Source organism: Poecilia formosa, unplaced genomic scaffold (genome assembly GCF_000485575.1).
Source record: "Poecilia formosa unplaced genomic scaffold, Poecilia_formosa-5.1.2 Scaffold455, whole genome shotgun sequence".
NCBI classification, from domain to species: domain Eukaryota; kingdom Metazoa; phylum Chordata; class Actinopteri; order Cyprinodontiformes; family Poeciliidae; genus Poecilia; species Poecilia formosa.
In genome coordinates, this window is record NW_006800394.1 from 222,514 (window position 1) to 248,234 (window position 25,721).

At 41.0% G+C, this 25,721-nt stretch overlaps 1 protein-coding gene and 1 long non-coding RNA gene across 8 annotated transcripts in view; one reads left to right on the forward strand and one right to left on the reverse strand.

Moving 5' to 3' along the window:
- LOC103155904 (uncharacterized) overlaps window positions 1-3,902 on the reverse strand; it is a 10,397-nt gene extending 6,495 nt beyond the window's left edge. The window contains exon 1 of the long non-coding RNA XR_001659561.1: window positions 3,816-3,902. This is a non-coding gene — a long non-coding RNA (uncharacterized LOC103155904). The remainder of the gene's footprint in view (window positions 1-3,815) is intronic.
- The window catches only part of shisa6 (shisa family member 6), a 65,724-nt gene extending 52,739 nt beyond the window's left edge, over window positions 1-12,985 (forward strand). The window contains exons 5-9 of one of the 7 annotated variants that reach the window (XM_016663907.1): window positions 437-499; window positions 970-990; window positions 3,913-4,065; window positions 10,147-10,766; window positions 10,862-12,985. In XM_016663907.1, the coding sequence (XP_016519393.1) occupies window positions 437-499; window positions 970-990; window positions 3,913-4,065; window positions 10,147-10,766; window positions 10,862-10,873 (869 nt within the window). In that variant the 3' untranslated portion in view covers window positions 10,874-12,985. Of the gene's footprint in view, window positions 1-436; window positions 500-969; window positions 991-3,912; window positions 4,066-10,146 lie in introns of all 7 variants that reach the window. The other 6 variants (XM_016663909.1, XM_016663906.1, XM_016663910.1 and 3 more) reach the window with 6 other exon arrangements.
- Window positions 12,986-25,721: the final 12,736 nt, after the last annotated feature.

Genomic DNA, 25,721 nt, shown 5'->3' on the forward strand with positions numbered 1-25,721 from the left:
CTGGTTTCTCTGGTTTCCCTGGTTTCTCTGGTTTCCCTGGTTTCTCTGGTTTCCCTGGTTTCTCTGGTTTCCCTGGTTTCTCTGGTTTCTCTGGTTTCCCTGGTTTCCCTGGTTTCTCTGGTTTCTCTGGTTTCCCTGGTTTCCCTGGTTTCCCTGGTTTCCGTGGTTTCTCTGGTTTTCCTGGTTTCCCTGGTTTCTCTGGTTTCTCTGGTTTCCCTGGTTTCTCTGGTTTCTCTGGTTTCTCTGCTACTCACCACTGAGGGATTTGCTCAGAAACCACTTTTTAACTAAAATAGGGAAGTAGTTCTGTAAATAAATTAGAATTAAAAGAAGAATCACTTTCCTGCCGAGTGAGTTTTTATAACTGATAACCAGGTTTCTTCCTGTCTGCCGGGTTCTGACTGAGTTTCATTTGTCTCTTCTTGTCTTCTAACAGGAAACCACCACCATGAGTACCAGCACAGCCACCTGGACCTGACGGCGCTCACTCCCAAACTGGGTGAGTAAACATGACTGCAGGCTGCAAAGATCTGATTTACTGGACGGTCGAAACCAAAGAATCCTGTTGGTTTCGCAGAAGTAAATAGAAATAACGGATGGCCGTGCTGTTTAAAACTCCACCACTGTGATTTAATGTGGACTTTGCTGACCAGTCCTGCAGCTCAGCGACGATGAAAAGAGACAAACTAATTCATTGATTAATGAGTGAATCTGCTGATTCCCGTCAGCAGATTCTGCAGAGTTTTGAGGTTAGTGTTTGGGTTCCTGTGTGTGTCGTCTGGATGCTTTTCTCTGGGAAATGGGCCTGAAAGTACCTCCAGAACCAACTGAAGTCTGCTTAGCTCCATCATAATTCACATTTTGGACCTTTTGTTAACCCTTAGCTGCTGTCTTGCCATTTTCCGAAGCGACGTGTTGTTGTGAAGCGTCTGCTGATAACATCCTCTCTTTCTCACTTGGACCCGTCAGCCCACAGACCAATGGGATACGGTAAGTGATACACATAGTTTTATGTGTACGTTTTGATCACTTTTCGTTCAACGTGTGTCATGAGCAGCAGAGATTCAAGCTGGTTTCCTTCCCACCGGGATCATTTTGTTCTCATTTCAGTTTTTTCAGTGCTTGTGTTTCTTTGCAGTCACTAAATGTCAAACTGCTGCATTTCAGTTCATGACCTTTAGCCCAATCTCTGAATCTGTTCTTGATTTTCCCTGCGCCCGCCCGCTCTCTGCCGGCCGTGCCGCAGCAGCCGCCCCAGGCCTATTTTTAATCGGGTCCCTGTCCTTCCCACCCAGCGCGCCTCCTGACCCGTGGCTGCTCGACCCACATTCTGGAGCTGCAGGAGCGCCGCGCAGTGCGGGAGCTTTAATGGTGTCATGAAATGGTTCCCTGAACTGAAGCTCAAGGCGCTGCGCTGAACTGTTGCTTTAATGCAGCTTTAGACGAATCAAAGCTGCAGAGAGGATCAGTTCATCAGGACACCAACGTCTAACAACTGAATCACGTCAGAGAGCCGAGAGGATCTGATGCTTCAGCAGACGAAACAAAACTCAAACACTGAAATGCAAATCTGGTCGCATTCCAAGCATTTCATTGGCTGCTGGCTGTAAATCCCCATTAGGCCTGAACAGATTTATCACCTTATCAGCTGCAGCAAAAGTCAAACATCTTCACTCAGAATGTTCTGCTGAAGAAAACAAATCCAAGATAAATGGTTTTAGGAATATTTTTATTGACATTTTTCTGCACAACTCAGCAGAGAAACAAACAAATCTGATGGTGGACGACACAAAGACAGACTCCAGACTGATGCTTTATTGAAGCATCTTTTACATTTTAATATTTGCTCTCTGTGTTTTGTGAGGATGTTTGCATTCAGTTCAGGTCGTCCAACAGATTCTTCAAATCTTTGATCCTCCTCTGAACTCTTTGTTCTCGTCTCTGTTTGGATGAAACTTTCCAGATCTTCAGCTTTTTGAAGGTTTTGGGCCAAAAATCGACTCGTGTTTGGAAGCGTTTAAACCCACATCCATCTGTAGAAGTCCAGGGCATGATGCTGCCACTGCCGTGTTTCATTGTGGGTTTGTTTCTTGGTGTTGTGCAGTGTTGTTTTTGGATCAGAGTTTCCTTGTTGTCCCTCAAACTTCCAGTTTGTTGTTTTTGTTGGTTTTTCTCCCATAAATCTGCAGTTATTGATACTTGAACAGGAAATACTGGGATATGTTTTGTATTTTCTCCTGACTGATACATTTGCACACTGGCCTGATTCTGTAGATATTTTATAAATGATTCAAATATCAGGAAAATCCAACCCGCTTGGCTTCATTTCAGATTCATCAAATTATTTAAATAGATCATAACCACAAACTCAAGAAGAGTTTAATGAAAAGCGTTTAGATGTCTGTTGTCTCCCTGAATGATTTAGTTTGTTTTCCAGTTAATTTGTCACATTAAAGATGTAAAAAAGTTGAATATTTAAAACCATCCACAGGTTTTAGAACATTTCACTTTTATTTCTGTTTATTTATTCTCTTCATAAATCAGATAAAAACAAGAAAATGTGAATCTGAGATGAACTGAATGCAAAGCGACAGAGAAACACGGAGGATCCAGAGCTTCACTGAGAAACGGAGAACCGGTTCCAGATAATAACTGGAACTTCAAAGAACAACTAAAATGTTTCCTTCCACCTGAAAACGCTTCGTTACATTTTTATATTTAATTATTACAATGAATCCTTTGATCTGTTTCATTTTTCACACATCCTGTCTCACTGCTGCAGACACACGAACCAAAGACGTAAAATCTATGATTGATTTTATTAAACAAAGTCATCAAAGTATGGAGCCACATTGGTGTCAGAAAACATCTCGTTACTATTAAGAATAAAAATGTTCATATTTCCTTCTCAATCATCAAAACTTTAACAAATAAAATCTACATCCATCAAAAACTGAGATCATCATTTTCATTTGTAGAGTTGAAACCAGAAGTTTACATAAATAAAAAACTTTTTTTCTGACTGTGTGAAGTTAAACCAGACCAAAAGTCTGTTTTCATTTCTCTGAATTCAAAGTAAGTCACAAAAAATCTAAAATTTTTTTTTTTTGCTCAGTTCTCTGTTTTTTAGCCAATAAAAATAATTTTGCTGATTCTACCTGAGCTGAAACGAGAGAAGTTTCAACGTCAGACAGTCAGAAAAAGTTTTTTTTATTCTGTGTAAGTAACTTTAACTGGCATCTAGAAACTGTTTTAGTTTCAGGGTTTGAAAACTTGTCCAACCAGGTTACCGGATCGAATTTTTTAATCACTGATATTTTTTATTTGATTTATAAACTGTCACATCAAAGGTACAAAAAAAGCTTAGAAATGATTTTTCCTTAAGAAATCTAAACTCCTTACAAGCCTTTTTAAAACTGGAGCGTTTCGGTGTAAATGTTGGGACGGTGCGGTGTAATTCCTGGTTACTTCCTGAGTTCCTGGCTGAGTTTTGTCAGAAAGCCTCCTTCACTCCGTCACAGGAAATCAGAACCGATACTCTGAAACACCGACAGCGTTTCTGACAGGGTAGAGTCCAGTTTCGCTCTGGGTCGCTCCACACAGATTAGTGGTAAACAAATGCAAACTCCCAGACAAGACACAGCAGGTGGAAAAGTCCAGATGAACTCTGAAGGATGTAGAAACGTCTGGACCGTTTGGCTGCTACGAGTTAAAAACCGTTCAGAGCTGAAAGTTAAATGTTCCTTTAACACATGCAGCATTCAGTATGTTTTAGTTTTAACAAAACAAAAGGAATAAACAGCAGAGAGCCTCACCTGAAGATCTTCAGTTCGGACATTTCTCCTCCACTAAGCGCTCTGACTCGTCCTCTGTCTCTGACCGCCGTGCAACTTGTTCCCTTGTTCCCTGCAGACCGGCCGCAGCGGATCAACAACATCCTGACCTCGGCCACCGAGCCCTACGACGTTTCGCTGTCCAGATCCTTCCAGAACCTGAGCCACCTGCAGCCGTCCTACGAGCTGCCGCTCAAGCCTGACTTAAGTAAATACTCTCCTCACAGACTAAGTAGGTGCTCCTCCATTTGTCCTCCGTCGCCGTCGGAAACGAGCGATTCGGAATGACGTCACCCTCACGCCCCGCCCAGAAACGGGTTCACACGCCCCTGCATGCTCCTGATGACGCCTTGTGACCAGTACAGGGGCATCTCTGCGAGTCAGAATGTCTTCAGAGGGGATCTAATGTGCAAGATTCACACTTTGCACATTTTTATCTGAACTGCTTCTAAAAACAGCCCAAGCTTTTAAAAAACCCAACAAGGGATTTATTTTCAATAAATTTATGTTTTTGGTGTCTGGAAAACGAACCGTTTCAAAAACTTCTCAATTGTCATTACCCAGCCCGTTACCTAGCAACCCAAACTGAGCTCCAGCATGTTTGGTCAGCTGGTCTTACCGCTGCATGTGCTGTACAATGGCTGCTGGAAAACTCAAGTGTTAGATTCTTGACTCACCATCCAGAAACCATTCGCTGCATTTTTGCTCAATTATTTTGTATAAAAAAAAATCAACCAATGTCAATCAAAGAATCATTTTGTGTAAAAAATGTAATGAACAGGTTTTGAATAGGCCACAGTCCATCTTAACCTGTTCAGGGAAGCAAAATAAGTCATATTGATACAATACATTGAAAAAATGTTGAAAACTTAAAGAAGAAGTATTTGTGTATTTTGTTTGCCATTTCATAACACAATCCAGTAACCATGGTACCTTCAGTTTCTGTATAAATCAAACATGACATATGAGAAATTTGACTTTGCAAATTAAAACCTGTATTATGATAGAAATGTAGAAAAACAGTGGCAGGTTTCATATATTAGCGCCAAGTCGTTTTGCACACAATCATATGGATTGGCAACAGAAATGAGCCAAACGTCAACAACACCATGATACACGCAGAACAGCTAGCTAGCAGGGCTGGGTTAGCAGTGAGTTAGCGGTAGTTAGCGGTAGTTAGCGGTAGCCTCAACCTCCTCCAGTGTCAGAATGAAAAAATCTGCGTGCGACTCAAATGTTTGCCTGCAGAAAAGTGAAATATAGAAGATTTAATAGTTCTCCCACTACAAAATGTAAGACATGTTTACAGTTTTTATTTTACTTTTAAATGAATTTAAGGCTTTTTAAGGACCCAGGAGCCTCAGTGAGGTCACTTCCTGTCTGGTTCATGGACTCTGTTCATATTTCATCACCAAATCCCTCGTCTGTTGGTCTGGTGGTTTTTCCAGTGGCTGTAAGCCGGAATCGTTCATTCTGAGAGAAACAACTGAAATTAATCATGTGGGTAAAAATCTTCATCCCTGGAGTTTGACTGAAGCAGATGAACTTCTGGGTGATATTCTGATTTAATGAGACGCTCCTGTATTTACTGGTCGTCCGCTCACCTTTTCACATTTTGTAGAGAAATGATCCTGAAAGCTTGAAGCCTCCATGTTTGTTCCCATCGCCTCATTGTGGAGCCGCCGTGTGATCTGATCCCATCTGCAGCCCAAGTCATGCTGCTAATGTCTGCTAATGTCATATTAAGAGCCTTTCCAGTAGAATATGGTTAATATGGCGCCATGATGGCGCCTTGATGTCAGAGCAGTTCCACACTTCATTATCCTGGGTGAGATTAGCAGTGGTATTATGATGTGGGCTGACTGCTGCATGCTTCATGTCTTTCTTCTGTTAATTTAATGCAAGTTACTGCTAACAATTAGCCTGATGAGCCGTGAACCAGGACATCATTTCACATCCTAAACGATGTGAAATGATGTGGCTGGACAGGGCAGACGTTATGCTGAATGTTCTTCTGTAAACGCTCTTACAGCAGAACCCGGTCATTCAGACCGTTTGGGTTTCAGAAGAATTGGGTCTGAACAGACGGTAAAATAATGAACACTGAATGATTTCTAATCCAAAAGTAAGGAGCTTCCTGTACGAATATTTACAAAATAACCTCAAACCTTTAAGACAAGCAGGAGTCGCTGTGGAGCCCGACGTCGCGGATGTTTCTGTGCAAAAATATTCTCCTATTTTTAGAGCATAAATAAAACATCCAAAGGAAAATTCAGTTTGGAAAGATGGAAAATTGACAGCCCTGCTTATGGAAAACATGAATATTTCTGGAAGTTTAACAGAAACATCAAACGATGATGAGCATTCAGGTTGTTTTATACAAAAAAAATGTTCAAATGAAATAACAGGTTTAGTGAGATTTTTGTGTTAACAGATTTAAAAACGTTTTAAACATTCAGGGATAAAAATGTGAAATCAGATGATTTTTATTTACTTTTAGCTGAAATTGATGTTTGGTTTCAGTTTCTGATTCAATCTTCACTTTTTGATTATTTTTATTGCTGTTTCTCAACTATTCTTTAAAAAATATTTCGTTTTGATTTGCTCTCACGTGGTAATTTTTTTGCACTTTTTACACAAAAAGTCATATTAATATGTTAGTGACACGTTTTGTATCAACTTTGAACAAATTCTGTTGAAGGTTTGAAGAAAATAACGGAAAGGAAAAACTTAAAACACCAGAAGGTCAGAGGTTTGATGATGTATCGAACTGAAGTATCGTATCGGTTGCCGTAGTCACGATAAGTATTCGGTATCGCCTCCTGCAGCAGGAGCGCCTGGATAAGCAGCTGCAGGTTCTGATGCCACGTTGTTGTTTGGTTCTGCTTCTCCTCTCCGCTCTCCTTGAGACGACGACGCTTTAATCGAGCCACATTTTGTTCCTGCTTTTATCTGAAACACTCTGCTTTCAGATGCACATAATTTATCAGACTGGGAACAGATAAGAGGAGCTGCTGTTTCCATATTGCTCCTGGTTTATCAGTCAACTTATTCGAGCCTCAGAAACACGTTTGGCTTTTGCTGTTATCACATTTAGCAGATTTGTTGACTGTAGATCTTTTATAAAACGCTCCTCATTGCAGAGAGGCGTTTAACATTCAACGTTGTTCCTCTGCAGGAACATTAGTGGCTCTTGGTTGGAGTGCTGCTGCTGCTGCTGCTCTTTTAAAAGCATTTTTCACAAGAGGTAAAACAAACTTTAAAGTCGCCACTCAAGGTCTGAAGTCACAACGACAGGAAGCCACTTACAGATGTCATTGGTCATTCATTAGGATGCATGAATGAAAAATCTCCTTCCAGCGTTTATCTGGTTTCCAAAATAAATCCACAAAAGAAAAGAAACACTTTTCATTTCTTATCGGACCAACAAAAACACAACTTATCCAACTTTGTCTCTATTTATTACCAAAGAGCAGCTGAGATAGAAAAGCTGCGTGAAAAACCAGAACCACATTAATCAATACTTTTATTTGATCACATATTTGTGGAGGATTTTTGCTCCTTTTAAATTATATTAACTTTTAACAGCCAGACAGGTTCTTCACTTTGGGACATTTTTCATACGGAGGAGTTCATGAAACGTTTGCAGGAGGAGCCTGACGTGCAGCTGCACAGGCAGTGACCTTTGACCTCTAACTGGCCTGGATGTCTGGGAAAGAAGCGTCTGAATTCACACGGCTGTACTTAACAACATTCATGGCTGTAGTTGAATTTGTTTTCTGAAGATGAGTGCAGTGTTGATTTAAACTTCATTCATAAACACAGAGAACCATAATCTGACAGATCTTCACACATTTAAAAGGAGATTAAGGAGATTACACATGCATTCCAGATTAAAATGTATCTATCAAATTAATAAAACCTGAATTAGGATTAAAAGCAAAACTATAATTATGAATCAAACTAAGTCATATTTGCTTGTGATTTTATTGAGTAAAAAGAAAAATGCTTACAGAATTGTGCATAAATCATGAAGCTTAAAGGAAAACTTTCCATTTTCAGGTCAAATGGGATGAAGGAGGAACGACTTCCTGTTCCTCTGGATTTAAAGTCCAGACAAGGAAACATGCCCAAATTTAATTTGGCTCTTATTTAATAAAACTATTTCAAAAGACGGTAATAATGAACTAAATTAAATTAGTGCGTCTGTTTGTAATGTTTTAATTAGTAGATTTAAAATGAGAGCAGTGGAGAAACGTTTGGTCCTCTTTGACGTTCGCTGAAACGGAGAACGATGTGATGTTGGCGTCATCACCGTGAGAGGGTTAAAACACACACACACACACACACACACACACACACACACATTTATTCCAGATCTGCTGCCTTATCATCGCCTGCAGCCTGCTGATGGATAAATACTGTGTTTGTACAGGATGTAATTTAGTGAACTGCAGTTTAATGATCTGTTTGTGGAAATGAAGGTTTGACTTTAGGATAAAGAAATGCTCAGCCTGTTTGGTGAACTGACTGCATCAGTTCAGTCAGGATTTAACTCACATGTTATAATTAGGCTTCATATCAAAACTCCACAGCCACAGTTTACTGCAGGCTGCAGCTGACACAGAAAACCTCCACATTTTCCTGCTGCAGCTCCGGCGCCGACCCGTCAGAACCAGGCCACCAGGAACCCAAAGTTCAGATTCAGGGCTGAAATGATTTAAATCACCAGTCCTCAGTTTTTATTTACATTTCAATAAAAACGTGGATGTGAAAAAGAAGTTATGTGATAACGCTGCAATCTGTAATAAGGTAATAAAATCCGGCTTCAAAATGCGATAAAACTTCATTAAAATCACATCATGTAATAAAGTTCTGCCATGTTCAGGGATTTCATTACATTTCCACAGATTATTAGAGAAGAAAGCTCAGTTTTTAGAAATGATGTAATAATGTGATGCATTATCTAATAATCTGGTTCCTCATCATCTTCCTGTAAACTGGATCCGTTTCAGAGCAGCCTCTGATAACCTGCATGTCTTCTCAACGATTCAAAGGTTTTTATTTTGTGTCGATTGTTACAAACTGCAGTTTTAATGATGTTTCATTACATTTTAAAGCCTGATTTTATTACATTATTACATAATGCTGCTTGTTTCCAGTGGTGGTTTAGTCTTTGCCCTCCGTACCATCACCCTAATCTTTAGCTTCTCCTACAGATTGATTTCAATCCAAAGTCTGAAGGCGTTTTGGTCAAATGAAACCTGGCAGGGCTGAGAATCTGGTTTCACTGCTGTTTCAGTATCAAACATTCACACTGTGAGTGAAAATGCCTGAACCGTCTCTGGTACCGTTTTTGCCTCTGGTTGGGTTCGGTTGGCATTTTCAGCCAAAATGTGAACCGGAGGTCAAAGGTCAGAGCGGGTCACCTTGTTACGATGCTCAGGAGGAGCAGAACAGCTGACTCAGCAAGAAAACAAAACCAATTAAAAACAAGAAACAAAGTAGAAACAATCATTTTCCTCCACATCTTTTTACTTATGTATTCACCAACAAACTGCCAAGTTATTAAAGGACGTTTGGACTTGAAACCTAAAATTACTGTAAGGTAATTTGGTGGAGAATCTTCTGACTTTTCCATTAAGGACATGAACTTTGTGAAAAGTGAAGCTGCAGACGGTTGATGCAGACGGCTGCTTTCCATCACCGTCTTTTTCCTCATCAGGTTTACGACTAAATGACACTTTTGGTTTGTTTCCTTGTCTGTTTGTGCAGAAACCAGCTGAATAAATCGATGTTAGGTTGCCAGGTTTTACTTATATTTACGTTAAAGTGTTGAAAGCTGTTTGGTTGATGAGCCTCTTTCTGAAGCCAGAATCATCCTACTGAAGCCTCAGCACCTCAGTGTCGTTTCTCTTTGATTTGAAATGATGGTTTGTTAAGAACAATCTTTCTGGCCCTGAAGGTTTGTTGCTTTTAACATAAATTTGTGGAAAAACTAATTTTAGACTAAAACAAAAACATAAATAAATCCTCTGAGCAATAATGATATGATGTATCATGTGGTCTATTGTGACCAATCAGCTGTCAGCAGTGGATAACAGATCCAGATTATGGATCCAAGCCGGATCCATAATGACTGTAGCCATAGCAACAAACTTTTTAAAGGAGCGTTTGGTGGATGTGTCGGCCATCGGCGACGTTTAGTCCTTTTAGTAATTTTACTCCTTTTCTCCCTCTAAGACAATAAAATCACATTTGGGTCCATTTCTGAGCAGCTCTCTCTCTCTGGTCTCCTCATCCGTCCACACAGGCGATAAAGACATGGATGACTACTACCCCAGGAAGCATCTTCATCCTGACTTCGCTGGTCGGGGTCCGACCCACATGGTGAAGCTGAATGCTGAGCCCCACCAGCACCACCAGCACCAGCAGCACCAGCAGCGGCAGCAGCGCCCCCGGCGGGTGCAGAGGGCCATGTCCCAGGACCACGTCCTGTCCCCCCCCAGGACGCCGCGGCGCGGAGACTACGGCTTGTCGTCGTACGGCGCCATGGCAGCCGCCGCATACGGAAGCAGCCGCAACCTCTCAAACGAGCAGCTGCTCTCGGCGGACCGCCTCCACTCCCAGGATCCTCTGCTGTCCCCGGCGATGAGGCGTGACAAGTTCCGGGAGAAGGCCATGGCGCGGGCGATGTCTCACGCCGACATGCTAATGCCGACCACGCCAGTCATGGACCGCCACAAGATGACCAAGATGCACTCCCAACCCAGTGCCTCCAATGACTCGTACAACACGCTGATGGTCAACCATCACGCTGGCACGTCCACGTCCAAGAGGCAGGCGTTCGCGTCCCGACGGACACACACGGTGGACCACCTGCAGTACATTCCCGGCCACCACCACACGTACCGCACTGCCAGTAAGAACGAGGTAACTGTCTAAAGACCGTGTCGGATGGCTGCATCAGAAATGTGACCGGACGTTATCAGCATCCGTCATTAAAACTCTTCTTGTTGTTTTTTTAGCTTTGTGTGTGATCCAGAATTTGGACGACTAGGAAAATCCTGGCAAAGACTTTTGTTCTCTGAGAGCATCATAAGGGCTTTGCTTTGACTCAAAGATCCTTCCTGTCGACGCAGGACACAGTGAAGAAAATATTTTTTAAACCAGACGTAGGACTCGAAGGGAATTGTACCACCTTTATAGACATACAAATAAACTCTTTACTGTTTGTATTTCAGTCTTTGTTATAGCTTTAGAGATGCTCATTATCTGATGTACGCACTTCAGTTGGTGCCTCTTGAAATTGTCCCGTTTCAGCAGTGAAGGGGATCTGTGGGTTAAAAAGCACAATTAATGAATTCCCATTTTTTTGGATTAGGTTTTCTCTTCTTTGACAAACGGCCGGAACATATCAGCTTAGACTATAAGTGAAACAGGTTATTTGTGTTGCATACTATAGATGATTGTAAATAGGCTATCTTAGCTGCATAAAGCCCTCTGGACTACTGTCCCAAGTGGAGTTTATTAGGTGTTTCCATTTATTAATTCTGTTTTAGATAAGGAAAAGTTCCCAGATTAGTATTATTTCCACCGATGTCTGCAAACTATGTGGATCTAATATGTGCGTTGGGAGTGTGTTTCTGTTTGTTTTCTAGCTTGTGGCGCAGAGCGGCTCTGAATGATTTTGGATTTTTGCTGTCATTTTTGGCCAGTTGCTTCCATCTCTGCAGATCAGGCCTCAGCGTCGCGGATCGTCGAGGGTCGAGTGGCGAAAACAATCAGTCTGAAGACGCTGTCATGCTTGGCTGACCAGGTGTCACGTGCCAATCAAACGCTGATTAAACTGTGAAGTGTTTGTCCAGTGTTTCCCATTCAAGCAATGCCTTATTGTATAGAACGCCATAAGCTCTTAAATGAACCAGTTTGCTTTGTCGTGTCGTCGTCTCCGTTTCTTTGTGGAGTATTATTGTGGTTTACCGGCCGAACCAGCAGGTTAGGGGAGTTTCCTGTTCATTGTCATCGGTTCAGTTTGAAATCCAAACTTTGACTAGCTGAGTGATTTTTATTGCTGCTTTTCTAATTTGTCCAACTGTACACAGAATATGAAGCAAATGCCAGAGGCTAAAAGATTCCTTGGTTTGGTTCATATCACCGTTTTGGGTCAAAGTCTTTAGCGTGCTACGCCTCGTTTTTCTAGTTTCCCACAAAAAATACCAAACCTTAGCAAAATATAATTCACAATTTATAAGTTGTAAAATATCATCCATCCATCTGTGGTGCTTTGCTTGCCTGAGGTCAGGATGAAAAGCTCTAAGGGAAACCCAGTCTAATTCTGCATCATCCCCAGCCGTTCCCGGCCAGAAGGGACATTTAACTACTCCAGCAGGTTCTGGTTCTGGGTCGGCCTCCTGGGAATCCCCGATTAGATTCACCTCAGCTGACTCCTTTCAATGTGGAGCAGTTCTACTCAGAGGTCTTCCCAAGCCACTTGACTTCAGCCGCCCATGGAGGAAGCCTTTCCAGCTGCTTGGGTTCAAGCTTTTGTTGAGAGAATCAAGTTTTGTTCTGACCGGCAAACCGCTGAGCTGAGGCCCCGACTCCTCCACTCACGGTCAGAGCACTTAGAGGAGCTGACTCAGGCAGGTTGTTTCATGGTCAGAAACCCACCAGTGGGTCTTTAAGGTCCCAACAGAACTCCATCAGCTGCAAAGACATCATCCATTCCACAAAAGGCCCCAACATCCTCAGACACGTTATGCATACGGTACACAAACCGTTTCCACATTGAACTGCTGCAGGCTGGGAGACGGTGCAGCCAGTCTGCTGCTTTGTGCTGCATTGTGTCGGTTGCCTTCCTTGTTGGAGAAGAAACTGGATTAGGTTCCCAACTAGATCATCAAGCTCACTGGTACCCATTGGACTTGTGGGAAGTGAAGGAATTTGTTGTGAGAAATGTTGGCAGTCGATGTTCTCCACTGTGAAACACCCACAGACACGGTGAGCAGAGTTCACATAGTTTCATTACCGCCATCTTCAAGACTTTTTATGGATGTTTGGTCTGAATTAACAGAAATTTATAAATGATGTTTAGTGACTGTGTTATGGATCTGGCAGAAATTACCAGGAAAAATAAAAAATGTCGGATGGCTTCATCTCTCACCTTTAAATTGGTGGGAAAACGATGACCTATTGCTATTAAAAATGATCAGACCGGTGATCAGCTGGAAGAGATGTGCAACATCCACAAACCATCAGTTCTTCATAATAATATGACTGAGTCTGCAGGGGCAGGTTTTCCTTCCTAACTCTGTCCTCCTTGCACCAGTCGACACCCTGAAGTGAGATATTAGTAAATGAGCTAATTAGTTGGTATGTTGATGCTTGCACATCAGTTTTATCCTCTGTCATTTCACCGCCATCATCATCATGCAGAACAAAATCTGTAGTTTGCCAGAATCGTAAAATGAGCTCAAATGGAGAATCTCCAGAGCAACGTCGACCCTGACCTGCTGTGACTCTGGTGTCAAAACCAAACGAGTTGCTGGTGAAATTCTTCTCCAGAGAGCTGAGCGTTGTCTGCTGTTTACCTTTGGTGAAGGAGGACCAGAGACCACCTGGGATAAATCACGCCTCGCTGCGTATTCAGCTCTGCTGCATCTCTGCTTCTCTCCAGATAATCCAGGATCAGGATGCCTCTGGTTCTTTGGACATATTTGACTCGCCACATGTTCCATGAAACCCTGAAACCGACAGAACTGGGACTCAAGCATCACAGAAATGACATCACTTTAAATTTCACTGTGAGTTGCTGAAGACTCACTCACCTCAGCATGTCAGATGCTTGAAACTGAAACTGGCACCTTGGCCTGTTTTTTAATTATCTGACTAATTGGGGACTTTCATAAGTGATGATGTTTCATTCCCAGGTAGTCATCTAATCCTTATCTAAACAAAATTAGATTATGACAACATTAATTTACTCTGATGCAGCAAAACGTGAATTTCTAATCCTTGATTCCAAAGCAAATGTGCTATTTGGAACAGCAGAGATTTAAAGCGATGTATCTCAGGTGTCGGATGACTTGATGTTCCCCTTCTTTCCTCTTTTGGACCCGTGTGACGCCACCGTTCTCACCCAGACAGGATAAGTATGGCTGCATACTGATAATGAACATAATATCCACATCAAATGAAGAATTTGCCGTAGTTTCGAAAGCAAATGGAAAGAGGTGAAGATGGAAGGAAATTATCTTCTCTGAAAGAAACAAGAAACAAAGAAAACTGACAAAAGATGCTGAAGGAAAGTTTCTGGTACTGATTCATGTCCTTTAATCAGAATTGGCATTAGCCAACATTAATTAGCATTAGCTAATTCTTTATAGACATTAATAAAATCAATGACTTTACACCTTTAAAGTAAATTAAAGCTTCTGATGACTAAGAAATGTCCTGGATGGTCCATGTTGATGGCAGCAGCAGATATTTAATCCTGTCTGCAGATTGAATTAGCAGATTAGCTCAGTAAGACAACAGCTACTGTGAAAACATGTAATCTAAAACATGTATTACACCGTATTTTGTTTTTAAGTTTATATCTGACTCAACAAACACAACTAGACTCTAATAAAATTCTGCTGCTTCGTTTTCATGTTGAATAATTTTATGCTAGGCTAGCGTTAGCATGTTTGCTTCCTGTTTGGTTTGTAACATTTGAATGCAGTTTAAGTTGTGTACAATAAAACTTGCATAAAGAGTTATTTGGAAATCTCACACTTTTAAATCATGTCAGATTTAGAAACTTTTGTTCCTTCGTTTTGTTTTGTGTGTAAAGCAACAAAAAATGATCCCAAAACGTGACGCTGAGGATGTCGTAGCCATAACCACAGAGAAAACGCCAACAAGGCAAGCGAGGTTTGTCAGGGAGTCCGAACCTGCAGACACTGATACTGGAGCCACTGGGAGCGTTAGGAGATACTGGAGATACTGGAGAAATCCCTGAAATCCACGTCAGATAAGCTCCACTATAACGCCGAACTCAAACTGCTCAGTCTGCAGCGTTTTGTTCTCCTGCATGACTTTATGGTTTGAGTGACAGTAATTAATCCTGAATGAACAAATTTATTCAGTCCCACTAAAACCCAAAAGTCTGCAGCTTTAATCCTGACATATCCACTAATTTAACTGATAAAACCTTGAAACCCCACATAGGTTTGGTCTTACTGGTGAAAGTAAATCAGAATACTACAGGTTTTTCTTCTCTACATCTGTATATACTTGAACACGATGTTATTTGTGATTTGAGCTTTGTAATTTTAGTGGCAGAAGAGCAATCCATCATGATATATTATTTAGAGGGTTGCTCATAATTTATAGATCTGTTTTTTTTTTATCGACCTAATTTATGAACAAACCAATGAAGGGATTACAGTTTTTAGGGGTTTGGATTGTTGCCCAAATGTACCTTCAGTTTTAACTTGATGTAATCAATGATGTCAGTTATATGTTGTTTTCTCTGAAGTCAGTCTTTCTACACATTCTTTCTTCTTTCTTTGGTCTGCTTGCAAAAAATGAGGAACATCTGATCTGTGCGGCTGGCGGGAGGTGTTAGCTGCTCTGCATCCACTCACCTTGTGCAGCTGATCTCAGAAACTTCGGCTCCTTCTTTAATAATGATGTCATCTCCAAAGCCTTTTCTCTTTGTGCAATACTTTGTTTTCGTGCTGAATAATCCTGCAGCCACTAATTATTCCTTATTAAAGATTGTGAGATTCATTTGCAGCCATCGAAGCTTTTCTGTCCTTTTAAGTGACATAAAGACTTTTCTGTGTTTCTTTGTCATTTTTTAACAAAAATTATACATTTTGGTATGAATGGAAACAGCATAAATGTTATTGCACAACTAACTTCAAAACTACAACATATGACTGTTCTTGTGGATTTTTGTTTTGCAGATAATTAAAGATCATCATGAGTGTTATTCACACTTATCAACTCGTGTGTTTCATTTATCACCACATTACAGATATTTACATTAAAAAATATATTTTCTGCTCTGCATTAAATCTGACTTTACTTTTCTTGTTTTTGGTGAATTTGAATCATCAGAATTATTTGCTACATGTAAGACGATTTACAAATATAATATTTCTAACTTAAATCAGGAGCCACATGGAGGGATGTTCATTTGGAGGGAAATATGTTTCCAGAATATTTTACCTTTTATTTAATGAAGAGCAGCACTGGCCTTTAAACTCCTGAATTTGAGAGAAATGATCATTTCATTCCCAGTTTGTTCTTTTGTTCCGTCTCACAGCGATCTGTTCGTAGTTATTATGGTTATGAATGCAGGTCGATATCTGTGACCTTCTGACTGTTTGAGCAGGAAAACAAGCAGCTTCCTGTCCAGTCCGTATCAGAGAGGCTGCCCGCTGTCATGTGGGTTTCTAAATGTGACGTTGCAGCAGAGGAACTGTCATTAATCTGTTTCTGCAGGAACTTAAGGTGCAATAAAGAAATAATCCAGTTATCTGCATGCGTTGTGTTAAAGCAGAAACATGCAGGACAATGATGATCAACCAGGAAAAACACTAAAAAAACTAATACTGCACAATGAAATGACTTAAATCAAGACATGTTCAGGTGTTAAACTGGCCTAGTCAAAGTTCAGGTCTGAATCCAATTGAGAATTTGTAGCAGGACTTGAAAACTGAGACCACAGATGTTCTCCAGTCTGACTCGGTTTCAGCAGCAGCTGCAGATCAGAACAAAACTGTTGATTTCACAGTAATTTATGAAAAACTGAATTTTCAGTGAAGTAAGAAATTCTGTTAAAATCACATGAATTAATTTGTTCATGGTGTAAGTCATTAAAAACATCCTGCTGTTGGTCACATGATGCAAGAAACGTTTCTACTGAAATACACCTTCAGACAAAAAATCAACTAATACTGCAAAAACCTTTATCATTATTAAGCAAATTTATTTTCATAATTCCAGTTTGTCCAGTTTTAAGGTTGAAGGAATTCAAATCAAATCCACACCACACATTTCAGATTTTAATTTAAAATAAAACTTTTATTCCACTTCATAAATCTGAACTGTTTCTTTTAATCTGTCGTATTAAAGCCTAATGAATTACAGATACATTTGTGGACATTACTGGACATAACAGAAGGAGGTTCAGGGGTTTGGATACTTTTAGACTCTGTACATCACAGGAAGTCCCTCCTCCTTCAGTTATCTGACAAAATGTCCTGGATTTCCTTGAAAAGTTTTACCTTCCTACTGAAAATGTTGCAGATTATTTTAGATTCTTTTTATTCCTTTCAAAAATCAGCAAAGTAATTTTTTTAAACAGCCTTGAAATGCAAAATTAAACCTTTACAGATCCAAGATAAATGATTTGAATCTAAAATACTTTTTAATTCCCTCTAAAATCGTCGTTTTGACCGTCTGAAATGTTGCTGATATTCACAGAAACTGACGGTCCGATCTGCAGAACAACAGGACGGCTGGAGAGTCGGCAGTAAATGGCAATAAACTCAAAAGTGATTTACGTTTGACTTTACTGCCATTTGATAATTTGTTTAAATGAATTCATCCAAATTAAGAACAGCTGCAGTGCTGCTGTTCGTTTCCTCCTGTTTCAGCCGACTCCACCCTGAAGCTGTGAATTATCTGCTGATAAACATTGGAGCCGCAGGTTTGCCATAAAACCAACTTTCCATTCTGGACTGAAATACAAAACAAGTTTCATCCCCACAGGACGAAGCCGGAGCTTTTACACCTTATTTAGTTTTGTTATTCCTGAACTCTGGCAGAGCGCAGCCTGTCAGGCGGCTGCTGACCTTATGCATCACGATTCAGTCACAAACTGACTGCAGAGGCTAATCAGGCAGAAACTCCAACATGGTCTGGATTACGCAGCTTCTGTGGAGCTGAGTGACTCAAAGATGGAAAAATGGATTCTGTCCTTCTGAGCTGGTGATGCTGCTGAGCCTGTAGGAGGAGATTCTGTGTGTGTTTGTGTTTATCCTGTTTAAAATGGATAAAAAGGCTACAGATGTTTTGGTTTAGTGTATAATTTATAATTTTGTACTGAATGCAATTTAGAAATATCTGCACACTTAAGGAGAAAAGACTTGATGCTGAGTTTTGGAGTTAAAAAACTGATTTTTTTTAGTCTGAGCCCATTAACTCAGTCCTGGAGGCCCGGCTTCCTGCGTGGTTTAGTTTTCCCTGGTTTAAAGCACCTGGACCCTGATGGCTCAGTCGAACTTTGACCTGCTGAGGAGGAAGAACGAAAACATGCAGGCTGTCGGCCCTCCAGGGCCCAGTTTGGGCACCGCTGCCTGATTAACATGGAGTCACATAAAACTTCTCATAAACATGAATTTACCAGATGCATCAGCTGATTTATGGGTCTGGTCAACAACTGGAGAACTTTGAATTTAATCACATTTAACACTTTTCCATGCGTCCTTTTTGTGTGAGAGTGAGAGCTCTCTGAACAGAAGATCTTTGTAGGAGGGCGTGGCTGAACTGCACACCTGACTGCAATTTTGTAGAAGAAAATGTTTCAAAAGTCAAAAACTTTCAACTTTGAAACAGAACATTTCTGAGATTAATCTAAAAATTTTAGTCTTTATGGCAGAAATGTTCTAATTTTTTTCTGTCTCCCGCCCTAATGCATGATAAAGTAACAGTTTTATTGTTTTATTGGTTTGTTTTTAAGGTTTTCTAATTGCCAGATGTTCCTGTTAAGCAGGTTGAAACGTCTCAAAATGGAAAAGATGTTTCCAGGAAAGTGTTGCTACGGAGCAGGTTGGAAATGTTCTGTCATGTTGACAATTATTGCTGAAAAAGAGAAATTCATATGAGAAAAATGTTTTTAGTTTTTCCTGGTTTGTTTCATGTTAGTTGGTCTTTAATCTTCACACTCAACAATAATCCCTATTATTCTTTTATTTGTTAAATTTGCATTTGACTTTTTAATTTCCCATCTCAAACATCTTTTCACTGAGTTTCTCTTCTTCACATTAAAACTTTGGCTGAAAACTAAAGATATGTGTAATATTTATTGATTCTGTATTTTCAGGTGTTTCTAGTTTGATTTTTATTTATTCAGCTTCATCAAATTATCATTCAGCATTTTGAGCTTTTTTCCACCTTCTGTCTATTTCCATCCATCATATTTTTTATACTAAACACAAAATGTATCTTCAGGCTCTACAGAACTTCCAACAGTGGTGAGATAAATGTTAAATTTCCAGCATTTACCTCTGAAATTAGCTGTGGTGCAATAAGAGGAAACGCTCCGGTGATAAATGCTCTTCGCTCCGCCGCTGGAAACAGGAGCCGTTATCTGAGCTGCAATTACAGCAGCAGCATCCAACCTGAGCACAAATTGGACAATTGGTGCGATGTACGGTTCAGTGCTGGACCCCCGGACGCCCCCCGCCTCCAGGGACGAATGAATGGATGTGAGCATCAAGGAAATGCAGAGACTTAATAGAGCCGAGAGCTTAAGGAGGCTGCATGGGCAAACACGGTGTGACCGCGCCGCCATGGGAGCAGGATGATGGCTGCAGCTAATAGGCTGGCCTCTCACACACACACACACACACACACACACACACACACACACACACACACACACACACAGGGGGGATCTTGGGAGCCTGGTATTGATCCGTCAGACTTGCCGCCTCAACTTTGCTTAAATGAGAACGGTCAATATTGGAGCTGCAGCTCCAACAAGCCAGTGTTTCTGCACTGGAGCGGATATTTGTTGAATCTGGAGGGAAAAAATATTTCGAACTCGAAGGTTTTCTACTTTGGTGCAAATAAAAACACAAAAATCAATTGTTTCCTCGTCGATTTTAAATGTCTAATTCTTAAACTTCTGTTTACTTTTATGAACTTTTTGCCTTGACGACCTGAACAGCTGGATTGTTTATGGGTTTTTTATATTTTAAATTCACCCTTAGTGTATCGTTTTCTACTTTTTGTTCCCCCATCAGCTGTTCACTTTGCTGCTGCTGCACCTGCAGATCCACTGAGGGACAATAAATAACACACATGAACCAATCAAGCTTTCCTGACTCAGATCAGTGATCTGGAGCTCAGCAAGGGAACAATCTGATTAAATGCATCAAATCGAAGAATCCCATCATTTTTAAATAAATCAACCAATAAATACATTTTTAAATTAGAGGCATGTTCTCCTCTAATGGACTTTTAAAATCTGATTTTAACAAAAAATGGGGTAAATTGTTGTAATCCTTTCCTCGCCTGCAGCAGATCGTTTTGTTTTAACACCGAACACCGGAACCTTTGTGTTGTGTTTCTGGTACAGCCGTAAAACTGACGCACCAGAATCCTAACAGTGATGGACGATGAAGCTGCTTTTCTCGGTCCAGTGTCGATAAATTCAAACTGATCTGATTTGATGCTAAAATGACTGTTGTTGTGTTCCAGTTGTGCTAAAAGGAGTTAGCCTATGTTGAGATTAGTAAATTAGTTAAATCATTATGATTACTATTAGGTGTTGAGATGCTTTACCAAGGCCGAGAAAGAGTCACACGCTGTTAGACAAAGGGCCCATAGTAAAGAGTTACATTTTTGATTCTGTTAGACACCNTGTTTTAACACCGAACACCGGAACCTTTGTGTTGTGTTTCTGGTACAGCCGTAAAACTGACGCACCAGAATCCTAACAGTGATGGACGATGAAGCCGCTTTTCTCGGTCCAGTGTCGATAAATTCAAACTGATCTGATTTGATGCTAAAACGACTGTTGTTGTGTTCCAGTTGTGCTAAGAGGAGTTAGCCTATCAGCGAAGCTATGCTAAACAGCATCTCAATGCTAAGCATGTAGCAGCTAACGCTAATGTTAGCATCTGCATTTCTAAAGAATCTGCATGAACGATCAGGACTTCCTGAAAAACTGTAAACATGTTTGTTATTTATTCAATAATTTAGCAGCAAAAAGGGATTTGAAATGGAAAATATGCAATTATTTAATTACAGATCCTGCAATTACCTCAATTAAAAGTTTTAATCAAGTCCAACCACTAAAAGAAACATCTGAATATGATTTTTTCTAAATGTGAAACGGTTGAAACTCCTGCTGCGAAGTGAATGAGCCATAAAAACAGAAAACACTTAAAGGTGTCAACAGTTTAAATTATTAAACTCTACAGCTTAGATAAAGAAACAATGGGTCGTTGTAGAAGAGATAATCTGTTATCTCGCCTCATTAGAAGTAATAATTATCTACAGTCAGGCAGAAATCCCTGATTTATCTACAAAAGATAAGAAAAGAGACAGAACTACATGAAGATAAACAAAACAGAGATTATGATACCAAAACCCAGAGTCAGAATTTCTCTGATTTTCTTATCTCGTTTGATGGTGTGTCCGATCGGAGCAGTAGGTCATGGAAGCGGCCGCGGCGCCCAGCGGCCGGCAGGCCGCCTTAACATCCACAATTAATCTGAAGGCACAACTTCAGGCTGGAGGAACACAGAAAAGCCTCAACGCTCCTCACAGAGAGGCCCAGCTTCTGCTTCTGCTGCAGAAATAAAACCGCAGCAGGACGCAAAGATTCACAGCAACAGACACAACAAGCTGCCACAACCTGCAGCCACTGTTATTTGTTTTTAAATTGAGTTGGGTTATCTGAGGTTTCTCAGAGTGAGCTCTTCCTGTCGGTCCGATCTGCAGCCAGAGGATGATGATGGAGGGGAGACCTGCAGGTAATAACCCATAACTTCTAATCATCCATAACTTCAGGATGATTACAGCAGCTTCCTAATGAAGCCTGATGACCGGCTGATGACCGGCTGAATGAGCTCAGACCTCATCAGATCAGTTTTTTACTCTGTCTGGAAGGTGATGATGATAATTACCATCATAACAGAAATCACAACATTATGGAAACTAATCTGAAATATTCCTGAAACACCAGATTAAACTCCCATCTGGGTATCTGAGTGTCTGCAGGCAAGAACTTTATGTTCACTGCAGTTTTACAACCAGTTTGCATGATAACTTACTCTGATCAAATCTTCCTGGTTTTATTGCATTTCCAGATTTCCTCCCTCTTAATTTTTTTGCTGTTCCAATAATTTATTGTAGTTTTACCTTAAAGCTCTGCCCGGCCTTATCTGACTCCTGTGTTGAGATTTTTATGTTTCTTCTTCTTTGGTGGACGATCTGAAGGATCGTTTGTGTGAAACAAATAAAGTTAAGTTTATTTGTGTGTCAGACAGGAAGAGGCGGAGCTCAGACAGGAAGAGGCGGAGCTCAGACCGGAAGAGGCGGAGCTCAGACAGGAAGAGGCGGAGCTCAGACAGGAAGAAGCGGAGCTCAGACAGGAAGAGGCGGAGCTCAGACAGGAAGAAGCGGAGCTCAGACAGGAAGAGGCGGAGCTCAGACAGGAAGAAGCGGAGCTCAGACAGGAAGGGGCGGAGCTCAGACAGGAAGAGGCGGAGCTTAGCTCAGGATCAGCGTCTTTCAGCTTCTGAGGCTGAGTCAGCAGAACCGAGTCCATTTCTCTAAATTGATTCTGATGGGACAAAATTTCAGTTCTGGCAAAAAGATAAAATAAAAACTATTTTTGAAGGAGCAGCAGCTCTACTGATCTCCTGATAACAGAAACTCTTCTCTTTTTGAAAACCAGATATAATTTTATTTGATATTTTATGGCGATTCATTTCCAAAACCCAAATCCTGAAGCTTCAGAGTTTCTCTTTCTGTAATTAATTTGATATTTTTCTGCTTCGTCACATTTTGTATTTCTAGTTTAGACCTTGAATTTTTGCTCATTTAATTCTGATGTTATTTAACTGAAACCTAGAAGCTGCCTTTAGTTTTTCCTTCCTTTTTGAATACATCACTTTATGTTTTATATCCTGTCTCTTCTAGATGGAGACGGAAGTGAAGTTTAATATTAAAGACTTAATGTTAACCTTTGTTTGAAGCGTTCTGAGCTGCCGATCGGTTTGTGTAAAATATATTTCCTTTTTGCCGTTTCTGACATTGAACAAACTTTGCTTTTCATTTTCTACGTGTTCCACATCCTGAGAGAATCTTCTCCAATTACAGACGGCGCTTCCTGCCAGACTGATGAATTAATATCCCACCTGCATTGTCTTACCGACACCCACCTCCATTAATCACAGGCCTGCTCTGTTCTCCTCCATCTGCTGCAGAGATAACAACGCTGGAGGTTTGTTACATTCACTCACTCTGCTGTCGCTCCTCGCTGCCTTCCTCCCATACTGATGCTCTCACCTGCATGTTGGACTCAGACTCTCTTGGCGCTTTTATCTTATTCCTGGTGGCAGACTCCTCTGGCCCGCAGGCCGTTCGGGTCACGGAGCGGATCAGAGCGCGCCTCGCCACTGATCGGGTCATCTCCAGAGACCAACACCACTCTGGGTCCGTTTGATGAAAGGCAGCAGAGAAATAGATGAAATAATAAGACAGAACACCTTGGAAAGGCTGTGAGCAAATGAAAGCCCTCCTGGGTTTATAAAACTGCTCACGCTTTATTTGCTGTCAAAACACGAGCGCCACGTCTAGGAGACCTTTTGGTTTAAGGTCAAAGCAGCAAACAACCAAAATTCCTCCTGACATTTCATTTAAACCGAACTGGAATTCAATTCCTGTGTTGAATTTTACCCTGGATTTCCTGAAGGAAGCTCAGAATACAAGAACGTCAAACCCAGCAGATCCAGACGGCGAGTCAAACATTCAGGAAAGTTAAAAACTGTTTCAGCTTTTTTCACGTTTTTCACACTTTGGCTTCTCACAACATGAAACCAGTTTGATGGTTTGATGGAAATCAGGAGAAAAAAACTTCTGGCACAGAATCATTTACAGTCTTCCAACTATCAAGAACATTTCAGGAAAGAGTCAGGAAGACTTGGAATAGGCCGTTTACATTTATATACATTTTGCATGAAAAAAACTTTTGTCTGTTTGTAAAGAACTCAGCAGTTTTAGTTTCACGTTGTTCTAATTCTGCACTAAAAGCCTCCTGATGCCATCCAGCAATTAATGGGTTAATTGAAAACATAATTGATCAGCCTCACTCTGATGTAAAACATTTTCAGGATTTCTTAGCTGCTGATGATCAGGAGTTCACTGAAGGAATGCCGCTAAAGCAAAAAGATTTTTTTTTCATATTTTTGCATTTTATTCTGTATTTTAAATGAAAAATCTGCAGAATGTGGTCATTTTATGAGAATAATTGATTTCTGCAGTTTGAATCGTGAACTGGAAACTGATCCACTGATTCTTTTGCACCACAATCAGGAAACAAACTAAAAAGTCTTTTTCAAAATTGGAAACCAGATTCTTCCTCAGAAAGTGACTCAGAAGAGGATTTATTGGACCAGAACCCGGCCGGCTGTCCAGCTCCGTGCCGAGACACTCCGTCTTTTCTGCAGACGGAGTGTCTTCCTCCTTGCTGGACGTTGTGTTTGCTCCAGCTGACCGCTCACAGGCCGAGGCTGAACCGCTCACAGCAGTGAAAATCCTCAGATCTCTGAATCCCTCAGCAGGAAACACAGAGAAATTCACAAAAAGATTCATCCACCAAAAGAAAGACAGCTGTTTGAATGTAAACAAACTTTGAACAGATTCTGTTTCTAAGACCGAGGAGCAGCTCGTCCCACAGGGGGCGCTGTCCCAGATTTAAGACCCTGCCTGTCCTTCATCTGTAAACCTGCAGCTCCAGTGGAAACAGCTTCAACCTGCTGCAGCGTTCCTGCCGACCGTCTGCTGAAGGCAGAGAAACGTTTTCATGCAAACAAACTCTTTACTGATTAAACCTCTGCGCTAAACGCAGCCTTCAGTCTCGGCTTAATCCTGTCATCTGTATCAACCAGCCACAGGCTCAGCTCTCCTCTGAAACCAGCATCCAGCAGCATTTCATGCAGGAGAAATCACAGATCTGGTTCTCCAGAGGGTTTTAAATCACACTTCATACTCGCTGCTGAAAACCTGGAGGATGTCAGGAGGAACTCGAGCTAAAAATGGCTGATTGTGGCTGAAATTTGGGACATGAAAACAGGGTCACGGGATATAAAAACTCAAAATCGAGGTGCATGAGAAGGCTTCAGTTTTCAGAATGCTGAGCTGGGTTTTGATTTCTCTTCGTGAAAACCAGGCTAACTGCTAACCTAATTAGCATCGTTTTCCCTGATGTGGCTTCGTCTAATCAGAGGCTGATCATTTCACCCAGCCACCGTCTTCCTCCTCTTTTCTTCATGTAATTAGTTTGTCTTCATGAACAGGTCTCAGTAAAGTTCAGCATGAAGATGGTTCAATACACCACTGTCAGTTTCACTTTTTTATCCAGATCTGTGCAGAAATGAGATTGATTTTCACATAGTTGGAGAGTCAATCGTGGTGCTTCAGGGATTCAGACTCACTTCGGCTTTAAGAGCAACTTAAAGGTTCACAGGCTCGATACCAGGACCGGAGCTGCTGCACTGCCTTCCTGCTGCAGGTTCAGAGGAAACGGATGGACTGGCACTTTATGTCGGTTATAATCAGAGATTAACATTAAAACGCTGCAGGACAAATGCAGGAGAAAACAATTATTCACACGCCTGGCAGATTTACAGTTAAAGTGAATTATTTTTTATGACTGGAAGTGATGCTGACGTTTTGAAGAGGCCCAGCAAAATGAGCATGATGGAAGTTTATTAAAACTTACAGAAAACAAGAGTAGATGGTGAACAGGAGGTTTTCACCGTCTGCTGAAGAAACAAGAAATACATAAATAGGGAACAGAGGAGAGAGTGGGAATGAGCAACGAGCCAGAAGAGCTAATTACAGGTGAGCGGAAGCAGCTGGGGAAGGAGC